This window comes from Camelina sativa, chromosome 12, assembly GCF_030686135.1.
Source record: "Camelina sativa cultivar CO46 ecotype springtype chromosome 12, ASM3068613v1".
Classification (NCBI taxonomy): domain Eukaryota; kingdom Viridiplantae; phylum Streptophyta; class Magnoliopsida; order Brassicales; family Brassicaceae; genus Camelina; species Camelina sativa.
Window position 1 is genome coordinate 11289214 of NC_141891.1, and position 17219 is coordinate 11306432.

Here is a 17219-nt window from a genome sequence, read left to right on the forward strand (position 1 = left end):
TTTATACTTGTTCTTGTCACTTAGTTTATTTAATTTTTCTGTTAATATTAATTCTGTAAATAAAAATTGCAAACTTAAATAAACAATTACATAAAATTATTCAAAAATTGTAGAGTTAAATAAAGAATTACAATTATTTAACAGAAAAGTGAAATAAGCATAAACCCAAAACAATACAAAAACCCAAACTAAACTAAACCAACAAAAGAAGATGACTGATTCAAAATCAAACAAACAAAACACAAAAGACCAACCAACACTTACATATGTGTTAAGCTGACGGATAAAACTCAAGAAGTTATTGTGCTTGAAGAATCTCGGAAGAAGGTCTCTACAAAAATCCGGTGGATTCCAAACGATGAAACTCTTGTTGCTCTTGACTCCACGAGACGATCGAATCCGATGAAGCATCATCATTAAAACACTTTCATCCATCGATGTTTTTGTAAGAAAAGGTGGGAGTGAGCTTGATGAACCTCCATGATTACTCTCATCCATCTCTAAAACACTTTCAAAATCTTTAAAAACTTTCAACTCCTTGATTCAATCTACTGCCACAAAAAGCTATACAAATCACACTCAAAAAAAGCAGAGCAAGAGAGTCTTTACATCAACTATAAGTTCAAGAACCAAAAGATAAAAGCTTTTCATGTCAATAACTTTAGTACACAGAAACTACAGTTAAGGACTCAAAGAACTCTCACTGATTTCGTTCAAAACTGGATAAGATTCAAAACCCAAAATTCCCTTAAAAAAAAGAAAGCTTCAAACTTGAAACAAAAATCCCAAAACCTCACCACTGTTTCTCAAAATGAAGCTAAAAGCTTTCAAAGAAGCCCTTAAACCATAAAACCCTTTAAAATTCAATGAATCAAGAATGTGACACACCAAATCGAATACAAATTATGTTCTCTACACATTACCTTTGGTCAGTCATTCTGACAGCTTCAAGTCCAGTAAAGATTTTGTCAGTGAGACCAATCCTCTGCTCTAATTGGGAAACTCTAGCCATCGTTGCAGCTGATACACCGTGGGATTCGTCAAAGGTTTTACTTATGCTTAAAGCGTCTTTGCCTAGCACGAATCCTGTGGCAAGCATTTTTTTCACCACTTCTTGAGCTTTAGTCACTGCTTCTCCAGCGTTGAACTCGCCTCGTTGAGCATGAGGCTACCTGATTGAAGAACGAATGAGCTTTAGAAATGAGACCAAACATGAAACCAGTGAGTGTAAGATTCTACTATCTAATAAAACACAGAAAGATCAAAACTGAGAGATGTGTAAAAGAGAGATTCATACATTTGAGTATGATTCATCTTCAAAACCCCGCGGAGTCGCATTCCAGAAATCGAACTCTTCGTGATGTTGTCCCCAACGAGTAATGCAATCACACTGATCCAATATCGTTGCGCCCTGAAGAAAGCGAGAATTCCAACGAACCGAGTAATTCATACTCAAGAGACACACAAAAAGAAAGAAAAAAGTGAATAAAATCGAAACAAGACTTACACAGAGTACAACAGCAGTTTCTTGAGAATAAGAATCCCTGAACATCACATAAGCACCTGACCTAGTCTCGTTAACAACATAGCAGATTTAATCTTATGAATCCAGAATATGCAGAAAATACCAATTTTGTCTGCAAGTAAGGTTTGTTTACCTGACAATATCAATATATTCGATTGTACCAGAGAAAGAGAAGAAATCAATAAAATCTTTCTCAGTAACAGATAGAGATAACCGAGTCACTTCAACACCATATCCAATTTGATGATCCATCTTCACCTAACAGCTGAAAGAAAGAAAAAAATAAAGAAACACCATATCCAATTTGATGATCCATACGCAATCGAAACTCATAAATATAAGGAATATACTCTTCCCGATCTCTACCTCATACTAATATAGCTTTACATGGTTCTGAAATTTCAAGCGAAACTTGAGCAAGAACGGATTGCAAATTGTATCAAGAACACCGAAATCGTTGATTCACACATCGTATTACTACAGAGTGGTGGCGAGTTCTTGAGACACGGTGAAGCGAGAATTGAGAAATCAGATTCCGGGTTGTTGAGATTTTGGGACCTTTTCGATAAATTTCAGATGATATGTATTAATTGTTATAATTTGATTGGTTAACTATTTTTACTGATGTGTCAGCTTCTGGTTCAATACAAAAGCTGAGGTGTCATCACCTGGAAAGAAACATTGTAGTTTTATTGTATTGATTAAAATCACTGCTCTTTCGTATCATGGTTGTATGTAATTTGTTATACTTGGATGAAATTAAAAAATCATTGAGGAATGAAAGAATACGATACAAATAAATGCAACCAGCACGTGATCAATAAAGAACGTAACTCCGTTTCAAAAAGAATAGAAGAACATTTGTATTTATATTCTAAAAAAAAAAAAAGGAACGTAACTATGAAAGGCTCTCAACTACTTCTATGAAAGGCTCCTTTCAACTAGTTCTATATAATCCAATTGAACAGAGAGCAAAAATCAAAAGAACAAAAACAACAAAACCAAAGATGAATAGCCTCAAACTTTTAAAGTTCTTATTGTAGCTTTCCATCTCTTCCTCCTCCAGTCGTACGCAGGTTAGCTAGATCCTTTTCTTTGATAATGTAGTTAGATTTTTGTTGGGATACAATCCAAGTCCCACATCTGAAGTTTGATAGGATTATCATTAATATATAAAGGATTAGGGTCAATCTACTAATTGCCAATTGGTTTTTAGTTAGAAACCCAAGATAAGCCAAAATTTAATATGGTATCAGAGCCCAAGGTTAAAATTCTGGTGGACCTAGAAAAGTGGATACAGACATGCCTCTTGTTAACCCGAGTAATAGGGGCCCAAGAAGGGGTTTATTATCGGTCCAAGTGGGATCGGTTCGAGATGGAGTTATCATCTCGAGGAGGCATGTTAATATCCCACATGTGGTCCTTGGTTTAAAGGGGAGATTGTTGGGATACAATCCAAGTCCCACATCTGAAGTTTGATGGGATTATCATTAATATATAAAGGGTTAGGGTCAATCTACTAATTGCCAATTGGTTTTTAGTTAGAAACCCAAGATAAGTCCAAATTTAACAATCTTTACATACTGTACGTATGATCCATTGTGGATACACTTTTGTAAACTTAACTCTCTTTAATTTTTAAGAAATTTTCACAAACCATACCAAAAAAAAGTTCCACAGAAAACACCAAAAAATCTCAACAAAGAAGAGATCTCTCATCTCATCATCACGGCTGAGTTCTTGGTTCTCTAACGCCAATTGGAGAAAGAAGAAGCGGCAGAGTCGAGGTGGCGGTGACAAGTTTTTGCCGAGTATGTGTTCAGTTGTGGAGTATTAGACAAGTTATTAAGCTATTGAATGTTTTCATTAAATTGAGGCTGGAAGGGAAGGTTTCAATTCAAATACACCAACCTAGGCACGGCTTTATTGCAAACATATATGGAGTATTCAATAAATATGAACTTGTGATAGTTGTTGAAGTACAAAACTATTTTGAAACCGTCAGATGATTAGTTTTGCGATAATTGACAAATAGTCTCGATTCCATATCACACCTTTTAATTTAGACATATATGTGGTGACTTTCATAAAATTCGTCAGGAAATTTTCATCTACACGATCCATAAAGCATAAATGTAATGCCTCCTTTTCTTTTTTTTGGTCAAAATGTAATGCCTGCTTATATGTATGTACTTTCCCCAAACGATTTAACGACAAATATCTATCTTTATTCTTTATTTTTTTTCATCATAATATGTATTTATTATGATCCAAAATAACAGCTTTTCTCCACATAAACCCACATGTGTTTATACCTCTTTTTTTTTTGGTAGACTGTGTTTATACCTCTTTAGTCTTTACTTATCGACCTCTATATATAGTGCTAAAGTTACAATGTTTCTCTCCATCAGATGCCTCACAAGAAAGAAAAACAAAACAAAAGTAAATCCTATATAAATACAATCATGAGCTCCGTCACAGAGCCATTCAAGAACAACCCCGCGAAGGCGCGAACCGTGACTGCATCATCCCTCTAGAAACGTTAATTAGGGCCAATAATGGCTAAGAGTGTATATCCATCTAGGGATACAAAGTCGCGTATATATATTGAAACATACATTATGTATATGAATGTAAATGAAAATGAATAATTTAAAATATATATAGTTAATGACAGTAAATTGTTAGATACATATATGAATGAAAACGTAATGAAAATCGATGCTCACATGGTCTATCTCAATCAGTTTCGCCTCAAATAGTTCATGAACAAGGTGGTCTCTAATATCTATGTATTTGATCCTAGAATGCTGAACAGGATTCTTTGAGAAGTTTATTGCACTCAAATCATCACAATGAATCAACAGAGTATAAGAAACCATACCATAGTCAGAGGACATTTGACGCATCCCTAGAAGCTGTGTACAGCAGCTGCCTAAGGCAATGTATTCAGCCTCAGCGATTGATAGTGATACACTTTTCTGCTTCTTGCGGAGCCAAGATATCAGATTGTTGCCCATAAAGAAGCATCCTCCACTCGTACTTCTACGATCATCCACAGACCTCGCCCAATCAGCATTGCAATATCCGCTCCGACTGGTATTGGTATCCTTAGTGAAGACTAAACCATAGTTCACTGTCCCTTTGATGTATCTGATGATTTTCTTGACTGCCAATAAGTGGGACATCTTAGGTTTATCCTGGTACCGTGCACATATCCCTACTGAGAAACATATGGCAGGTCGACTTGCTGTTAAATAGAGCAAGCTTCCAATCATCCTTCTGTATAGTCACTCATCGACATCCACTCCTCCCTCGTCTTTTGAGAGCTTGTCATTTACCCCCATAGGAACTCTTGCTTCTTTACTCTTATCCAAACCGAACCGCTGTATCAAGTCTTTGGCATTGGTGCTTTGAGACACAAAGATCCCATCAGCAGATTGTTCCACTTGCAAACCCAGAAAGTATTTCAGCTCTCCCACCATACTCATCTCAAATTCCTGTGACATGCTTTCCACAAACATTTGGACCAGATGTTGATAAGTAGAACCAAAGATGATGTCATCCACATAGATCTGAACAAACAATAGTGTAATTTCACTGTTGAGAATAAACACTGTCTTGTCTATACTTCCACGAACATAGCCTTGATCCAGAAAAAACGTAGTCAACCTCTCATACCATGCTCTTGGAGCCTGCTTGAGACCATATAGGGCTTTCTTCAGCCGGTACACATGCGCAGGATGTTGTGGATTCTCAGAGCCTTTTGGTTGTTCCACACACATCTCTTCTTGTAATATGCCTTTTAGAAAAGCACTCTTGACATCCATCTGATGCAATGTGAACTTGAGAGCAGATGCCATACCAAACATAAATCTGATGGATTCCAACATTGCCACCGGAGCAGAAGTTTCATCAAAATCAATTCCCTCAATTGGAGAGTATCCTTGAGTTAACAACCCTGCTTTGTTTCTTACAGTACAACCACTAGCATCACTCTTATTCTTGAAGATCCATTTTGTTCCTATGACATTGATGTCAGCAGAACGTTGAGTAAGCTCCCAAACATCACTTCGTTCAGATTGTTCCAACTCATCCTGCATAGCAGCAACCCAGAACTCATAACAACGCACCTCCTTGTGATTCGTAGGTTCAATGGAAGAGACAAAACATGCAAATTGCCCTATGTCAGAGTCTTGAGAGACAGACTCCGGAACGACAGCCTGTTGTTTCTTCCCTCTGGTAATGGTAACTCTACCCCCCTGAATCGCACCAATAACACCAGTAGAGGAGTGATTCCGATGTAGCTGAGAAGACACATGATCTGAAACAGAAGGTGATACAGCCCTAATAGAGTCAGCTTCTGTCATAGACTTCGCAGCATCAGTTACCAGGTTCACGTTGGAGACAATAGGTACTAACGCCATTTGCAAATATGGGGTATCGTCAAACAATACATTGACAGTCTTCAGGCAATTGTTGTAGACACAAGAAGCAGTGCTATGTCAAGAATAGCCCAGAAGGATACCTTCATCACTTTTAAGAAAGTGTAGATCAGTCTTCAGCTTTGGCAGTCCACGTACAACTTCTTGATTTGCCAATTTCTCCATTGTGCACACATTCAACTGACCAAGTTTCTGGTGCCACAGCTCTGCATCCAACTCAGTAGTTGCGTTAAAGCACTGCATTGACGATTTCCACATGTAACAGTTATTACCAGATCTCCTGCCTCTGAGTCTTACTGATCCTTGTTGATCAACAGCCTTGCACCCCTTCTTGGTGAATGTGACATCCAGACCTTCATCACACAACTGGCTAATACTTATCAGATTTGCCTTCAACCCTTCGACCAAGAAAACATCCTTAAGATGTGGTTGAGAAACACCACTAGTTGTACCTTTTCCTCGGATTGTTCCCTTTCTTCCATCACCAAAAGTAACTCTTCCGCCAACAACATCTTCTAAAAGAGATAGATTGTCTAGGGCACCAGTCATATGCTTAGAGCATCCACTGTCAAAGTACCACTTCGGCTGGTCAACCTCTGATTTTTCTGCTGTGACAGCCATATGACAGTAGAGATCATCTTTCCTGACATACCCCTGAGTGTTTCTTCTCACAACTGGATAAAACTCACCACGTTGCATCAAACTAGATACCCGATTCTGGAATTGATAACACTGAGCTTTATAATGAGTTAGATGTCCACAGTACCAACATCCTTTTCTTCTACTAAGCTGAGCAGGTCTTTGAGCCATCCGCTGAAACCCACTTGAGACATACGGTGGTCTAGTAGACTGCTCCGGCTGCACCCTCCCCCTTGGGATTCTCGGATTCTGCTTCCCAGAGCGCTGATCATATGGTCTAGTCGTTGTAGAGAATTTTTTCTCGATCAGCTTGGGCTCAGATTCCATCCCTCTGACAAACTGAGTGGTTGTGTTGGTGTTCGCTCCTTGATAACCCAATCCCCACTTCAGATTGCTAGATCTTCCAGTGCTAAGCAGTGTATCCAGATTTTTAGTTCCCTTATTCAGAATTCTGATATTCTTCAGCTGTTCTTCTAACTGCTTTTCATGTCGCAGCATCTTGGCCTTCTCTTCACTTAGTTCTTTTGTGATCATTGCAATATGCAGTTGCAGAGTAACTCTTTCAGAAATCAACTGGGTGTTGTCTTGAGTTTTCTGTAGCACTGTCTTGATGAGAAGCTCTATTTGATCTTCTACCGACAAATCAGGCTCTTCTCCATCTGAATCAGATTGCACCTTCTCATTTATGTTCTTGGTTTCCAACACCACATCATCTTCTTCTTCTTCCTCAATAACACCCAGCAGTCCAAGGAAGCTGTTCAGAACCTCTCATTTGCTGACTTCTTCATCTGAGTCACTTTCGCTCCAAGTAATATAAGACTTCTGCTTGTTCTCACGTGAAGGACAATCAAACTTGGTGTGACCATAACCCTTGAACCCATAGCACTGCAGAGAACTCTTACGTCTGTTGTTTGGACACTCAGACTTGTAATATCCAAAACCCTCACATTCAGCACACTAACGTTCTTGCTTGTCACTCTTCCTGATCTCCTTATCAGTATCGGATTTCATGAGCGATGGTGTTCCCTTCCGCTGACCCCTTTCCATCTTGCGAAAGTACTTCTTAACCAACAAGCCTACTTTTTCTTCATCTGCAACTTCCTGAGATTCTGCAAGCTTCTGTTCTTCTATGGCTTTAAGGGCAAAAGATTTCTCATTTACCTTTTCCTTCTTCTTCAACTGTATCTCAAACGCCTGCATCATACCAACCACCTGATTGTACTTGAGCTCATCAGAATTCAACAACACATCTATAGCAGACCTGTGTGGTTGAAACTTGTCAGGCAGACTTCTGAGGAATTTCTTAACCAGCTTCTTATCCTTATACCGTTTACCCAAAACTACAGCTTCTTGTGCAATACCACTCAGTCGACTGCTGTAATCAGCGACTGACTCAGTTTCAGTCATGTGAAGGTTTTCAAAATCTGATGCAAGATTATCCAGCCTTGTACGTTTGACCCTACTTGTCCCCTCAAACATGACTACCAGAATATCCCATGCTTCCTTAGCCGCTTCACATCCTTGAACCTGATTGAAGATAGCCCTAGGCAGAGACTTGAAGATAACTGACAGTGCCTGTGAGTTATGTTTGGACTCCGCTTTTTCTTCGACTGTCCATTTCTTCCTGTGCTTAGGAACCATTTATCCTTTTTCATCCTTTTCTGTCGGATGTGACCAACCATCTTCCACTGCAAACTAAGCTTCCATGTCGATGCTTGAGATGGCTTGCTTGATTGACACTTTCCAAAAACCAAAGCACTCAGGATCGAGTTTCAATGGTGATTGAACCGCAACAAAATCCAGTGATTTCTCCATACCCTTGTCGCAAGATCTCACATGTTGAAAAAGGATATCAGAACCTTTTATCAGGTGCTTGCTCTGATACCAATTGTAAATGTATAGAGAACACAAATCAACCAAACCGCTTGGAAACACGCCAAGCAAACGCTTTTATTTAATCCTATAAAAACCTCTGTTTGTTACAAGATATGAACCTAAGCCTACTCTCTTGTTTATCTAACACAACACCCTGTGTAGATCTAAAAGAGTAAAATAACCACACTCACCTTCTAAGCCTTTTCTCCGAATGCTTGAAGGTTTACAACTTTTAACCCCACGAGTGCTAGTTCTTTTTGTGGCTAGCCCTCGTCTCTTTATACCCTACACAAACGATCTCTAACCTAGATCTTTGTGAATCCCTAACTAAAAGGAAATATTCCTTATCCTAAGAAATATCCTACCTTATCTCTCTCGATCAAATATACTCTCAATATCTTCGAGCATATCTTGATCTCTTCTTTCTTCCTTCTCACGTATCTTGTCACGGCATTCCATAATCTTTCTCCACGTCAGCCCATCTGCCACGTCAGCATATCAGCACTCAGAGACACTTCGCAAGCTCCTATCACCTTCAGAGCTCTGATGCACTTTCACTTTGGAGATGGTGCCTTAAAAAGCTCCAACTTCCATTCATGGGATTCAATACCTGGGATCGTTTTCTTTCATGGTTAACAATGATCCAAAATTGGTCATTCTAAAGCTTCTGGTAGCTCAGGCGGTGATATACACAATTTGGCATGAGAGAAATGTTCTCATCTTCACTGGCATTCACATTTCGGTGGAAGCTCTTTTCCCTCAGCTTGATAGGAAGATTCACAACACATGTTTGGCTAGGAATCACATTCCGACGTTTCAAGACCTCCTCATGCTCTGGTTCCGATCCTCTTACCCTTAATCTCCTCTTCTCTTTTCTTATATATCCGAATTACTATGATTTATATCACTAGAAATTTTATGAAAAATAAAAAACTTTACACGAAGGCTACCAAATGATTTATACCAAACTTTAAACAGAAAGTTTCTAATTAAGGTGGTCATTTTGCGAATTATAGAGAGGAAATATGATCATATAGAATATGCGCGCGGCGAAGAAAGCATTTGCGTACCTTTTGTTTAAGAAAATTTCAAACAAACAATTACTAGATATGCACACGCAAATTTTCAAAAAAGAAACGAAATTATGTGATCTCTAATGATGACATGAACCTTTTTTTCATAAGTCAATTTGCTTTTAAGTAGTTAGGATTTCTTCAATATAATTTCGTAGAAGGTAATGTACTCAATCTCAAGAATTGTTACAAAGAAATTAAAAAATCAATCGTCTTTAACTAGTCACAGTTTTTATGGTATAATAGTATAAGACGATAAAAACTGAAAACTGAACTGATTTAATAATCCAGTTTTTTTTTTAAATAAATCAATTTTAATAATCCAATACAAACTAAGTAAGATTTCATTAGACATATGCATGAACTATATATATATGTCTTAAATTAACGGAAATTTCATATGTCGTCGGTAACTTCTTGAAGACAATCTAAGAAATGACTTATGTTGAGTTTTTCCTTCCTGTTGTAGATCGGCTCTTTGGACTTGCCATCTCTTTGAGCTGCCATCTCCATAAGAAGGTATAGCTGCTTAATTGGAGTCTGAAAAAGATATAAGAAAATGTTTAATTAGAAGCAGTGATCTAATAATGTTCAATAACCAATAAGATTAATGAGTGCATACATCGTCAAGGGCCTCCGAAGCTTCTTCCATATCATCTTCTGAGAACACGTTTAAGTGCTTTAGCACCTGATGAATCATAAAAACATGTTAGAAACTAGGATTGGGACGGTGTGATCCTGTTAGGTTTTAGCCTGGATTCTAAAAGTTAAGCCCGCACGCAAGCCTTGAGCGTTGGCTCAAAAAAATCATAGATTACCTTCTGAACATCCTGTGTCTTCAATAATGGAACATTGTATGTAACAGAGAAAGCTTTACGCAAACCAACAGATTTTAAGAACGCTACTTCACTGGTTGTACCAAGTACAACAAGTTTGCTTCCCTATCAAAAAGAAAAGAAAAGATTTACAATATAAAATTCTACTGTAGTGAACTAGATTTTGCAACCATTATACACAATAAATAATATCTACATACCCGTGGAGGAGACTGTTTGAGGAAGTTCAACAATGTATGAAGAATTTCGTTTGAAAATCGTGGTCCAATTTCGGTGTACTCCAAGAGCCTACAATATTATAGACATATATACATCTGAGCTCCGCAAGAATAAAAATCAAAAAGTATGCGAAAATAAGAGCTTGAAACCTAATAGTGTGATTGACCTTTCAATATCGTCAAGGATAACTATGCTCAGTGGTGATTTGTATGCATCTTCAAAGACCTATTCTCATTTCACACACAATGTTAATTATAGTAGATAAATAAACTGAAAGAGCACAAAAATAAAAGAAACTGGAAAGCTTTAAAAAGCTAGGGACCTTGGTAATGTGTACACATTTTTTGCTCTCATGAAGGCCATTCATAGACTGTGCAGATACCTTGCCAATGTAGTGAAAAAAAATATCAAACAAATTGAAAAAAAAAAAAACGAATTTTTATTAAGGTTCAAATGACTAACTTGTACTTACTATTTTGACATATGGGAAGTCACTGTCGATGCCAATGGTCGCCGACAAGGCAGTTTTCCCACTGCCCAAAGAGCTTAAAAATCAGCAAACGCTAGAAGCAAAACGCTAAACGTAGACGCATTTGAAATGATTTAGCTACCTTCCACTAGGTCCATAAAGAAGGCAAGTGCTTAGACGACTTCTTTCGTTGACTTTAGCTTGCTCAACAAGAAACATGACTTTTTCGTAGATGAGCTTTTGCCGATCACCACAATCCACAAATCCCTGAGGCCTATAAGCATATAAATGTTTGTCAAATAGATCAAATAATCAGAACTACGACTCTACAAGCAATATATATATATATCTTTTATAGATAATGCAATATATATATATATATATATATTAGCATATTTGAGTTGACTACAGGGAACAAAAATATCCTAGAGCTAGAGAAATCAGAAATAATGTTTTGGAAAATTGATAACTAAAAAAACAAATTCTATATTACCTGCAGAGTTCAAGATCGTTCGAAGAGGCTCCAAATGCAGGCTTAACCTCGAGTAATGCTTGAAGAAAATCATCCATAGTAATTTTAATATTTTCTTCATCCACAGGCTTTGTTAGATCTTCCATGCTCAGTTGTTTATTGAGAGCATATGATGTTGCACTTTTCACTACACCTTCAAGCTCAGCACCACTGTAGTTCTTTGTCCTAGCAGCTTTAAAATTAGATAAATCATGTCAATAAAGTATTTATATCTTAAAACATTAATACAAGTGCAAAAGGTGTACCAAGTTCTTGGAGATTGACATTGGGAGAAAGAAAAGAATTATCCTTCATTTTCTTTGTATGAATCTGAAGAATTTGTAAGCGTCCAACTTCATCGGGTAGACTAATCTCAATATGAACCTCTAATCTTCCAGGCCTGTAGGTAACAAATTCAAAAAAAGTAGAAAAGGAATTATATAAGCCAAACATGTAAAACTAGCTTAGACATAATAAGAAGATAAAAAGAAATGACACTATACTAATCAGCACAAGGATGCAGATCGAGACCTTAAAAGAGCTTCATCAAGCATATCTTTTCTATTTGTCATTCCAATTAGTAAAACATTGTTCAAAGCCTCAACACCATCTATCTGAATAGTAGGTACACAAACGTGTTAGCCATGCATGTTTGAATAACATTTAAAATAGACAGAAAATATCAGGCAATAGCTAATTTTGATGGTTGACCTTTGTCAGGAGCTGGTTTACAATACCATCATGGACACCTGTCCCATCCCTGGTTGACCCTCTTGTCTGAAAATTACCCAAGCATATACAATTAACTTTACTCAGGAAAAAAAACGAGTGAAGTTAAATTGAGAATGCCAAAATATATTTTATATGTACCTTACAAATAGCATCAATTTCATCGAAAATAATGATATGTAGCTCACTAGCATCACCTGAAAAGTTAAATTAAGAATGCCAAAAATTAACACAGCGTAAATAAAGCACAAAATATAATCACGGTAATAAAGAATATTATTAATCCGCACCAAGTGTTCTCTGGTCATTTTCAGCATCAGCAAACAGGTCTCTTACATTCTTTTCTGTCTCGCCGACGAACTTGCTTAGCACTTCAGGACCATTAACAATCTATTATGTCAATTGAAGAAAAAAATTTAGGCATTATATATTACCACAATCCATAGATGCGTTGTAAGTTCTCATACTTCTGTTTTTTTGCCTCGTGAATAAATCTTATCTTTTAAAAGGGTAAGAGGTAAAAAATAAACCTTTGGCTCCTTTCCATTCAGCATTTTTCCAATTTGGCGTGCCATCAAGGTCTTGCCAGTACCGGGAGGTCCAAAAAGAAGCATTCCTTTGACATGCTTTGCCCCAATTCTGCAAGATCAAAAGAATAAACTTACAAGGAAAATAATGCATAGAACAGCAAGAAATTGGCATTTTGAAATAGTTGGAGGTCAGAATCAGACAACCACCTGTTCATAACATCGCGAGGAAGTATACGAGAAGTAAAAGCTCTTCGAAATATAGCAACAAACTCTGCACCTAAACCACCTATACCGAGCGATTGAAGGTTAAACTCCTTTTCTTTAAATATCTTGCTTGTAACAGATTCTCGTTGGTTGACAATCTGTATATACAAAGTTACAAAACTCAAATTTAACACAATGATATCGGAATTATAGCAAGTCACACATCAAAACATACTGTTTTTTTTTGTTAATGTAAATGCTAGCAAATTGTCAAATTGATTGGTAATAAAATAATTAACAGACTAAGTAAAAATAATATAAGATTAATCAAAAACAAACCTTTATGCCACTTGCATTTGATGCTTCAAACACAAAATATGTATCCTTACAAATCATCCCTCTTTCGATACCACTAGTTTGGTTCACATCATCAGCCTCTACAACAGCTCGATTGACCGTAAAAATGTAATTAGTTCCATGATACTCAAATGCAACTCTCTGGCCTACTGTCAGGACCTGCATACACATACGCATAAAATTTATTCAAATAATCAGAAATTATGACATCATCGCATGGTCTAACTAGCTAGAAATAAAGCACACAAAGTAATAAGTTGCAAAAGAGTTAGTGCATGATCGCAAAGAAAATATTCTTCAACTATATATGATCCACAATTATCACACACTAATAGTCCAAGAATCTACCTGGTTAATGAATTTACTCTTCAGTTGAGTTGAGAGGAGAGTAGCATCGATCTGTTCGTTTCTGGTCCCTTTTCTTACATATTCTAAGTCAACTGTCAAAACAGTCAAGCTGAAGTCTTCAGGAGGAATAAATCTGCAAGAACAAATCAGTCTTCAGATTCAAAGGAAAAAACAAAAAAGAGCACTGAGAGGTAATTAACAAACAAAGCTTTTTGTGGCATCTTTACCTTGTTAGAGAAACAATGTCACCAGCAGAAACTCTAGCATGTCGTCGTTGAATCGAATTCAGAGCAATGCTTCCATCAGAAATACTCTCATGTCCAGTATATACCAGTTAAGATCAACGAATATATAACAACTGAATAACGAGTTTTTAAGGTACTTATAACCAAAGGTGAGTGTAATAAAAAAAGGATATGAGATTGATAAAACAAAGACTTCTCCCACGTTAGCTAAAAAGAGATCGATGGCTCCCGGAACGGCGAAGCAATGGAGATCAGACGGAGAGCAATATGCAAGATTAGTGAGAGCTAGATCTGACGTCGGCGTGGTGGTCACCGCCAAAGTCATGACCGTGGATTCGGTATGTGCCATGATTTTTTGTTTTTTCCTTCGTTCAGAGAAAATAATAATATTCGTTACAATATGTTTTGGTCGATTTATTTATATATGGGAGTCAATTGAAAAAGGAAGCAAGTCACTCAACAAATAATCATGCAACACGTCATGTAGTCAAATTTTGACAAGTAAAATCCATATTATTACAGTACTTGTAGAAATTTGCTTATTAATCAGTTTTGGAGTGGACAAGAATATTCCATATCGACATATATTTTTAAATCTAAGAAATTTTGACAAGAATTTTATGGAACTTTTGTATATTAAGAAAGTAAAAGATAAAAAAGTAGTGAAAATTTTGGATGTTAAGTAACCTTTTTAATGGAAACGTTGACAAAAATGTGAGATATTCTTTATAAAATCAATATAGTAAGGAAAATATTATATCAACCAAAAAAAAAAAAACTTACCTTATTAGAAAACAGGATCTGTCTACGACATGAGGACACATGTCTAATTATAATTGATTTATCAATTGAATTAATATTAGTAATCTTGAATAATAAGACAAAAAAAGGAAAATAAAATATATATTTACAAACCAGAAAAGACATTTAAAAGTGAAAAGTATTATAAATGAATTTTTAAGTGACATAAATTTTAGTTTCATCACTTTCATGTTTCATGATTTTTTGATGAATTTTCGAATTTTGCATCATATATTTATAAAAAAAAAAAAAAAAAAAAAAACCACAAAACTACACTAATTTGTTAAACATATGTTCTAACCTTTTGCCTTGAGAAGTTTGTTTAAGAATTTAGTTCGACTGGTCAATTGGGATGTCGGAGCTAAGAGTTAAGATTTAACTTAAGAACATGAACTTGAGCTCTTTGTGATGTTCTATTTCATTAATATGCCTTAGAGACCAAAAACAACCATAAGGGCATCCACGGGACGAGTCCCACTAATATACTCTACAATCTCCATTACAAGCTATCAAGAAAATGGATTATGGACCAATTGCTTTGAGTTGGCTACCTTGAACATTAATACTCCCTCACTTGTTAGATATCAAAAATTGAGGAGTTTTAATTGTTAGCCTTTGATGGTGTGATATGTGATATGTCAAGCTGATGTTGCAAGAACATCCTCAGTAGAAGGCTGCATTGGTTTTTGAGACCTTGGTGGTGGTTGTGGCTTTGGCGGTGGTGGTGGAGGTCTCTTTGGTTTAACCTTATTGACTATCTCAGCTTCAACATCAAACTGCACGATGACACAAATTAGCCACACACGTTCAAAGAACAAGAATATTTGCAAAGACATCAAACTGAAGGCTGAAGCAAGGAAACAAACCTTGTAACCACAGCCTGCAACACATGCGTGAAAGCATTCCTGAATTGTTAAAACAATGTAAAAACAAGTAAGACACGGTTCAGTCTATTTCTATTTACTGAAGAAAAGTGTTTAGTTTAAGAAGAGTGTGAATACCTCAGAGTATTTGGCATCTCCAGGAGAACGATCCATAACTGCAGTCCATGGTCGGTCTTTTACCACAGGATCTTTGTAGCATATTTCACTGCAGTCTCCTACACCTATAGAGATTACACTACTATTACACCAATTCATTAACTTGGAAACTTAAACCTGAAAAGAGAAGATATTTTCATGAACATATGTAATGTAGGAGACAAGTTTGGTTTTATGATGTTGCCGAGTGAGGACAAATCTAACTGCTCCCCCGATACATTAACAAATTTCGTTATCGATTTTAAAGATCAAAAAGAAATGCTTACAATCTTCCCATGAGTCACTATCGGCATCACAACCCTTTTTGCAGAATACTCTCCCTACACATAATCAAGAATTATCATCAGTGTCTGAACTGATGTCAAAGCGAAATCACAAACTCATTGCTATAATCCTGAACGATACTTATACAACAACATGGAGGATAAATATGATTCAGGTAGCTTTTGTGACCATGAATGAAATTGAGAGATCAAAGAATGAAAAGCTTTGATCAGAAATAGCCAAACCAACCCCATTTTAGCAGCTAAAGTACACATATGTAGATGGTCCACAACAGCAACGACGGCACAGAGTTATTTATGTTCTCAAACTATAACTTCCTCTATTCTTACTTCTCTGTTAGGATATCACAGAACCCAACATGATAGAAAAGCTCTAAGAAGTCTGCATAAGCATAACCCCTTCTAACTTATTAATTGGTAGATATGTTCCGCATTCTTTAGTTTACATTGTTCAATCAAGAAGCAAGAAAATGTTCTTAAATACAGCTATGAGTTATCTCTAGACCAATCTAACGAAAATAAGTGATTCTTTACCAAAATGTTAAGTAAATTCGTATGAATTCTAATTAAGGCTTATGAATCAAGAAATCAATCAACAATACAATTTCACAGTTCCCAATTCAATTCCAAACAAAAAACGAAGAAACCCTACCTACTACTCGATCAAGAAACCAATCAACAATCCAAATCAAAACCCAATATACCAGAGCTCCCTCATCATCATTTCGAAACGAAAACATCAAAACGACGAACGAGCCAACCAAGAACACAAAAACTAACTGAAGCAAAGACGATTCCAAAATTCACATAAATTGAAGAACCCGAGAGATTACATACATGGAATCTGCGTAAACGCTGAATACGTATGCGTGCACTTTTTCCCACACGGCGGTATCATCTCTCTCTCGGTCTCTTCCTCCGCCTTCACTCTCCTCCGTCTCTCTCTCTTCTTCCGAAAATATCGCTGACGCCACAAGAATGATGTAGCTGGGGACTTAACTTTATATATCAAGGGTACTTTCGTCATTTACAATCCAAGCGCTCTAACAACCGAACCCGGTCCATCTTTCTAATCCCATCGAGTCAAAC

General features: G+C 36.7%; 4 protein-coding genes and 1 pseudogene across 7 annotated transcripts; all 5 read right to left on the minus strand.

Annotated features, from left to right (window-relative positions):
• Window positions 1-66: 66 nt before the first annotated feature.
• On the minus strand, window positions 67-2113 carry LOC104731365 (binding partner of ACD11 1-like). Of its 3 annotated transcripts, none has more exons than XR_015575433.1 (6): window positions 1892-2113; window positions 1659-1790; window positions 1508-1568; window positions 1298-1411; window positions 924-1172; window positions 67-548 (listed from the first exon to the last, which is right to left on the minus strand). XR_015575433.1 is itself a non-coding variant. In XM_087479790.1 (5 exons), exons 2-5 carry the CDS (start codon window positions 1775-1777, stop codon window positions 920-922), a joined length of 543 nt encoding a protein of 180 aa, XP_087335916.1. In that variant the 5' UTR covers window positions 1778-1790; window positions 1892-2077; the 3' UTR covers window positions 894-919. The 3 variants fall into 3 exon arrangements, 1 of the variants encoding a protein (XP_087335916.1); XR_015575432.1 differs by having other exon boundaries at window positions 67-551; XM_087479790.1 differs by lacking the exon at window positions 67-548 and having other exon boundaries at window positions 894-1168; window positions 1892-2077.
• Window positions 2114-4209: 2096 nt separating this feature from the next.
• On the minus strand, window positions 4210-4803 carry LOC147930402 (secreted RxLR effector protein 161 pseudogene; annotated as a pseudogene).
• Window positions 4804-6030: 1227 nt separating this feature from the next.
• On the minus strand, window positions 6031-8250 carry LOC104733421 (uncharacterized). The gene is made up of 2 exons (XM_087476851.1): window positions 7568-8250; window positions 6031-7363 (listed from the first exon to the last, which is right to left on the minus strand). Exons 1-2 carry the CDS (start codon window positions 8248-8250, stop codon window positions 6031-6033), a joined length of 2016 nt encoding a protein of 671 aa, XP_087332977.1.
• Window positions 8251-9815: 1565 nt separating this feature from the next.
• Window positions 9816-14387, minus strand: LOC104733422 (vesicle-fusing ATPase-like). Its single transcript, XM_087479519.1, has 20 exons — window positions 14179-14387; window positions 13988-14083; window positions 13761-13893; window positions 13395-13571; window positions 13059-13213; window positions 12852-12960; window positions 12612-12711; window positions 12463-12518; window positions 12304-12369; window positions 12124-12206; window positions 11859-11992; window positions 11575-11785; window positions 11224-11355; window positions 11085-11145; window positions 10935-10994; window positions 10779-10837; window positions 10594-10681; window positions 10376-10498; window positions 10180-10245; window positions 9816-10097 (listed from the first exon to the last, which is right to left on the minus strand). Exons 1-20 carry the CDS (start codon window positions 14352-14354, stop codon window positions 9954-9956), a joined length of 2229 nt encoding a protein of 742 aa, XP_087335645.1. The 5' UTR covers window positions 14355-14387; the 3' UTR covers window positions 9816-9953.
• Window positions 14388-15206: 819 nt separating this feature from the next.
• Window positions 15207-17110, minus strand: LOC104722880 (uncharacterized). 2 transcript variants are annotated; one of them, XM_010441135.3, is made up of 5 exons: window positions 16968-17110; window positions 16113-16166; window positions 15808-15963; window positions 15673-15711; window positions 15207-15582 (listed from the first exon to the last, which is right to left on the minus strand). In XM_010441135.3, the coding sequence occupies exons 3-5, from the start codon at window positions 15943-15945 to the stop codon at window positions 15445-15447; spliced, it is 315 nt and encodes a 104-aa protein (XP_010439437.2). In that variant the 5' UTR covers window positions 15946-15963; window positions 16113-16166; window positions 16968-17110; the 3' UTR covers window positions 15207-15444. The 2 variants fall into 2 exon arrangements, with proteins under 2 accessions (XP_010439437.2, XP_010439436.2); XM_010441134.3 differs by having other exon boundaries at window positions 15808-15911; window positions 16968-17104.
• Between the last annotated feature and the right edge of the window lie 109 nt (window positions 17111-17219).

What these genes read in the sequence shown, in the direction of transcription:
- LOC104722880 (XM_010441134.3), bottom strand. Translation starts at nt 17,028, where the DNA reads ATGATACCGCCGTGTGGGAAAAAGTGCACGCATACGTATTCAGCGTTT. An exon ending in GAGATGCCAAATACTCTGAG is followed by an intron (nt 15,712 to 15,807) that starts GTATTCACACTC and finishes TTAACAATTCAG; the next exon opens with GAATGCTTTCACGCATGTGT. An exon ending in TTGCAGGCTGTGGTTACAAG is followed by an intron (nt 15,583 to 15,672) that starts GTTTGTTTCCTT and finishes GTCATCGTGCAG; the next exon opens with TTTGATGTTGAAGCTGAGAT.
- LOC104731365 (XM_087479790.1), bottom strand. Translation starts at nt 1,777, where the DNA reads ATGGATCATCAAATTGGATATGGTGTTGAAGTGACTCGGTTATCTCTA. An exon ending in GAATATATTGATATTGTCAG is followed by an intron (nt 1,569 to 1,658) that starts GTAAACAAACCT and finishes TAACGAGACTAG; the next exon opens with GTCAGGTGCTTATGTGATGT. An exon ending in AAACTGCTGTTGTACTCTGT is followed by an intron (nt 1,412 to 1,507) that starts GTAAGTCTTGTT and finishes CGCTTTCTTCAG; the next exon opens with GGCGCAACGATATTGGATCA.
- LOC104733422 (XM_087479519.1), bottom strand. Translation starts at nt 14,354, where the DNA reads ATGGCACATACCGAATCCACGGTCATGACTTTGGCGGTGACCACCACG. An exon ending in TGAATGGAAAGGAGCCAAAG is followed by an intron (nt 12,712 to 12,851) that starts GTTTATTTTTTA and finishes TTGACATAATAG; the next exon opens with ATTGTTAATGGTCCTGAAGT. An exon ending in ATCCTTGACGATATTGAAAG is followed by an intron (nt 10,682 to 10,778) that starts GTCAATCACACT and finishes ATAATATTGTAG; the next exon opens with GCTCTTGGAGTACACCGAAA.
- LOC104733421 (XM_087476851.1), bottom strand. Translation starts at nt 8,250, where the DNA reads ATGGTTCCTAAGCACAGGAAGAAATGGACAGTCGAAGAAAAAGCGGAG. An exon ending in AGTGACAAGCAAGAACGTTA is followed by an intron (nt 7,364 to 7,567) that starts GTGTGCTGAATG and finishes GGTTCTGAACAG; the next exon opens with CTTCCTTGGACTGCTGGGTG.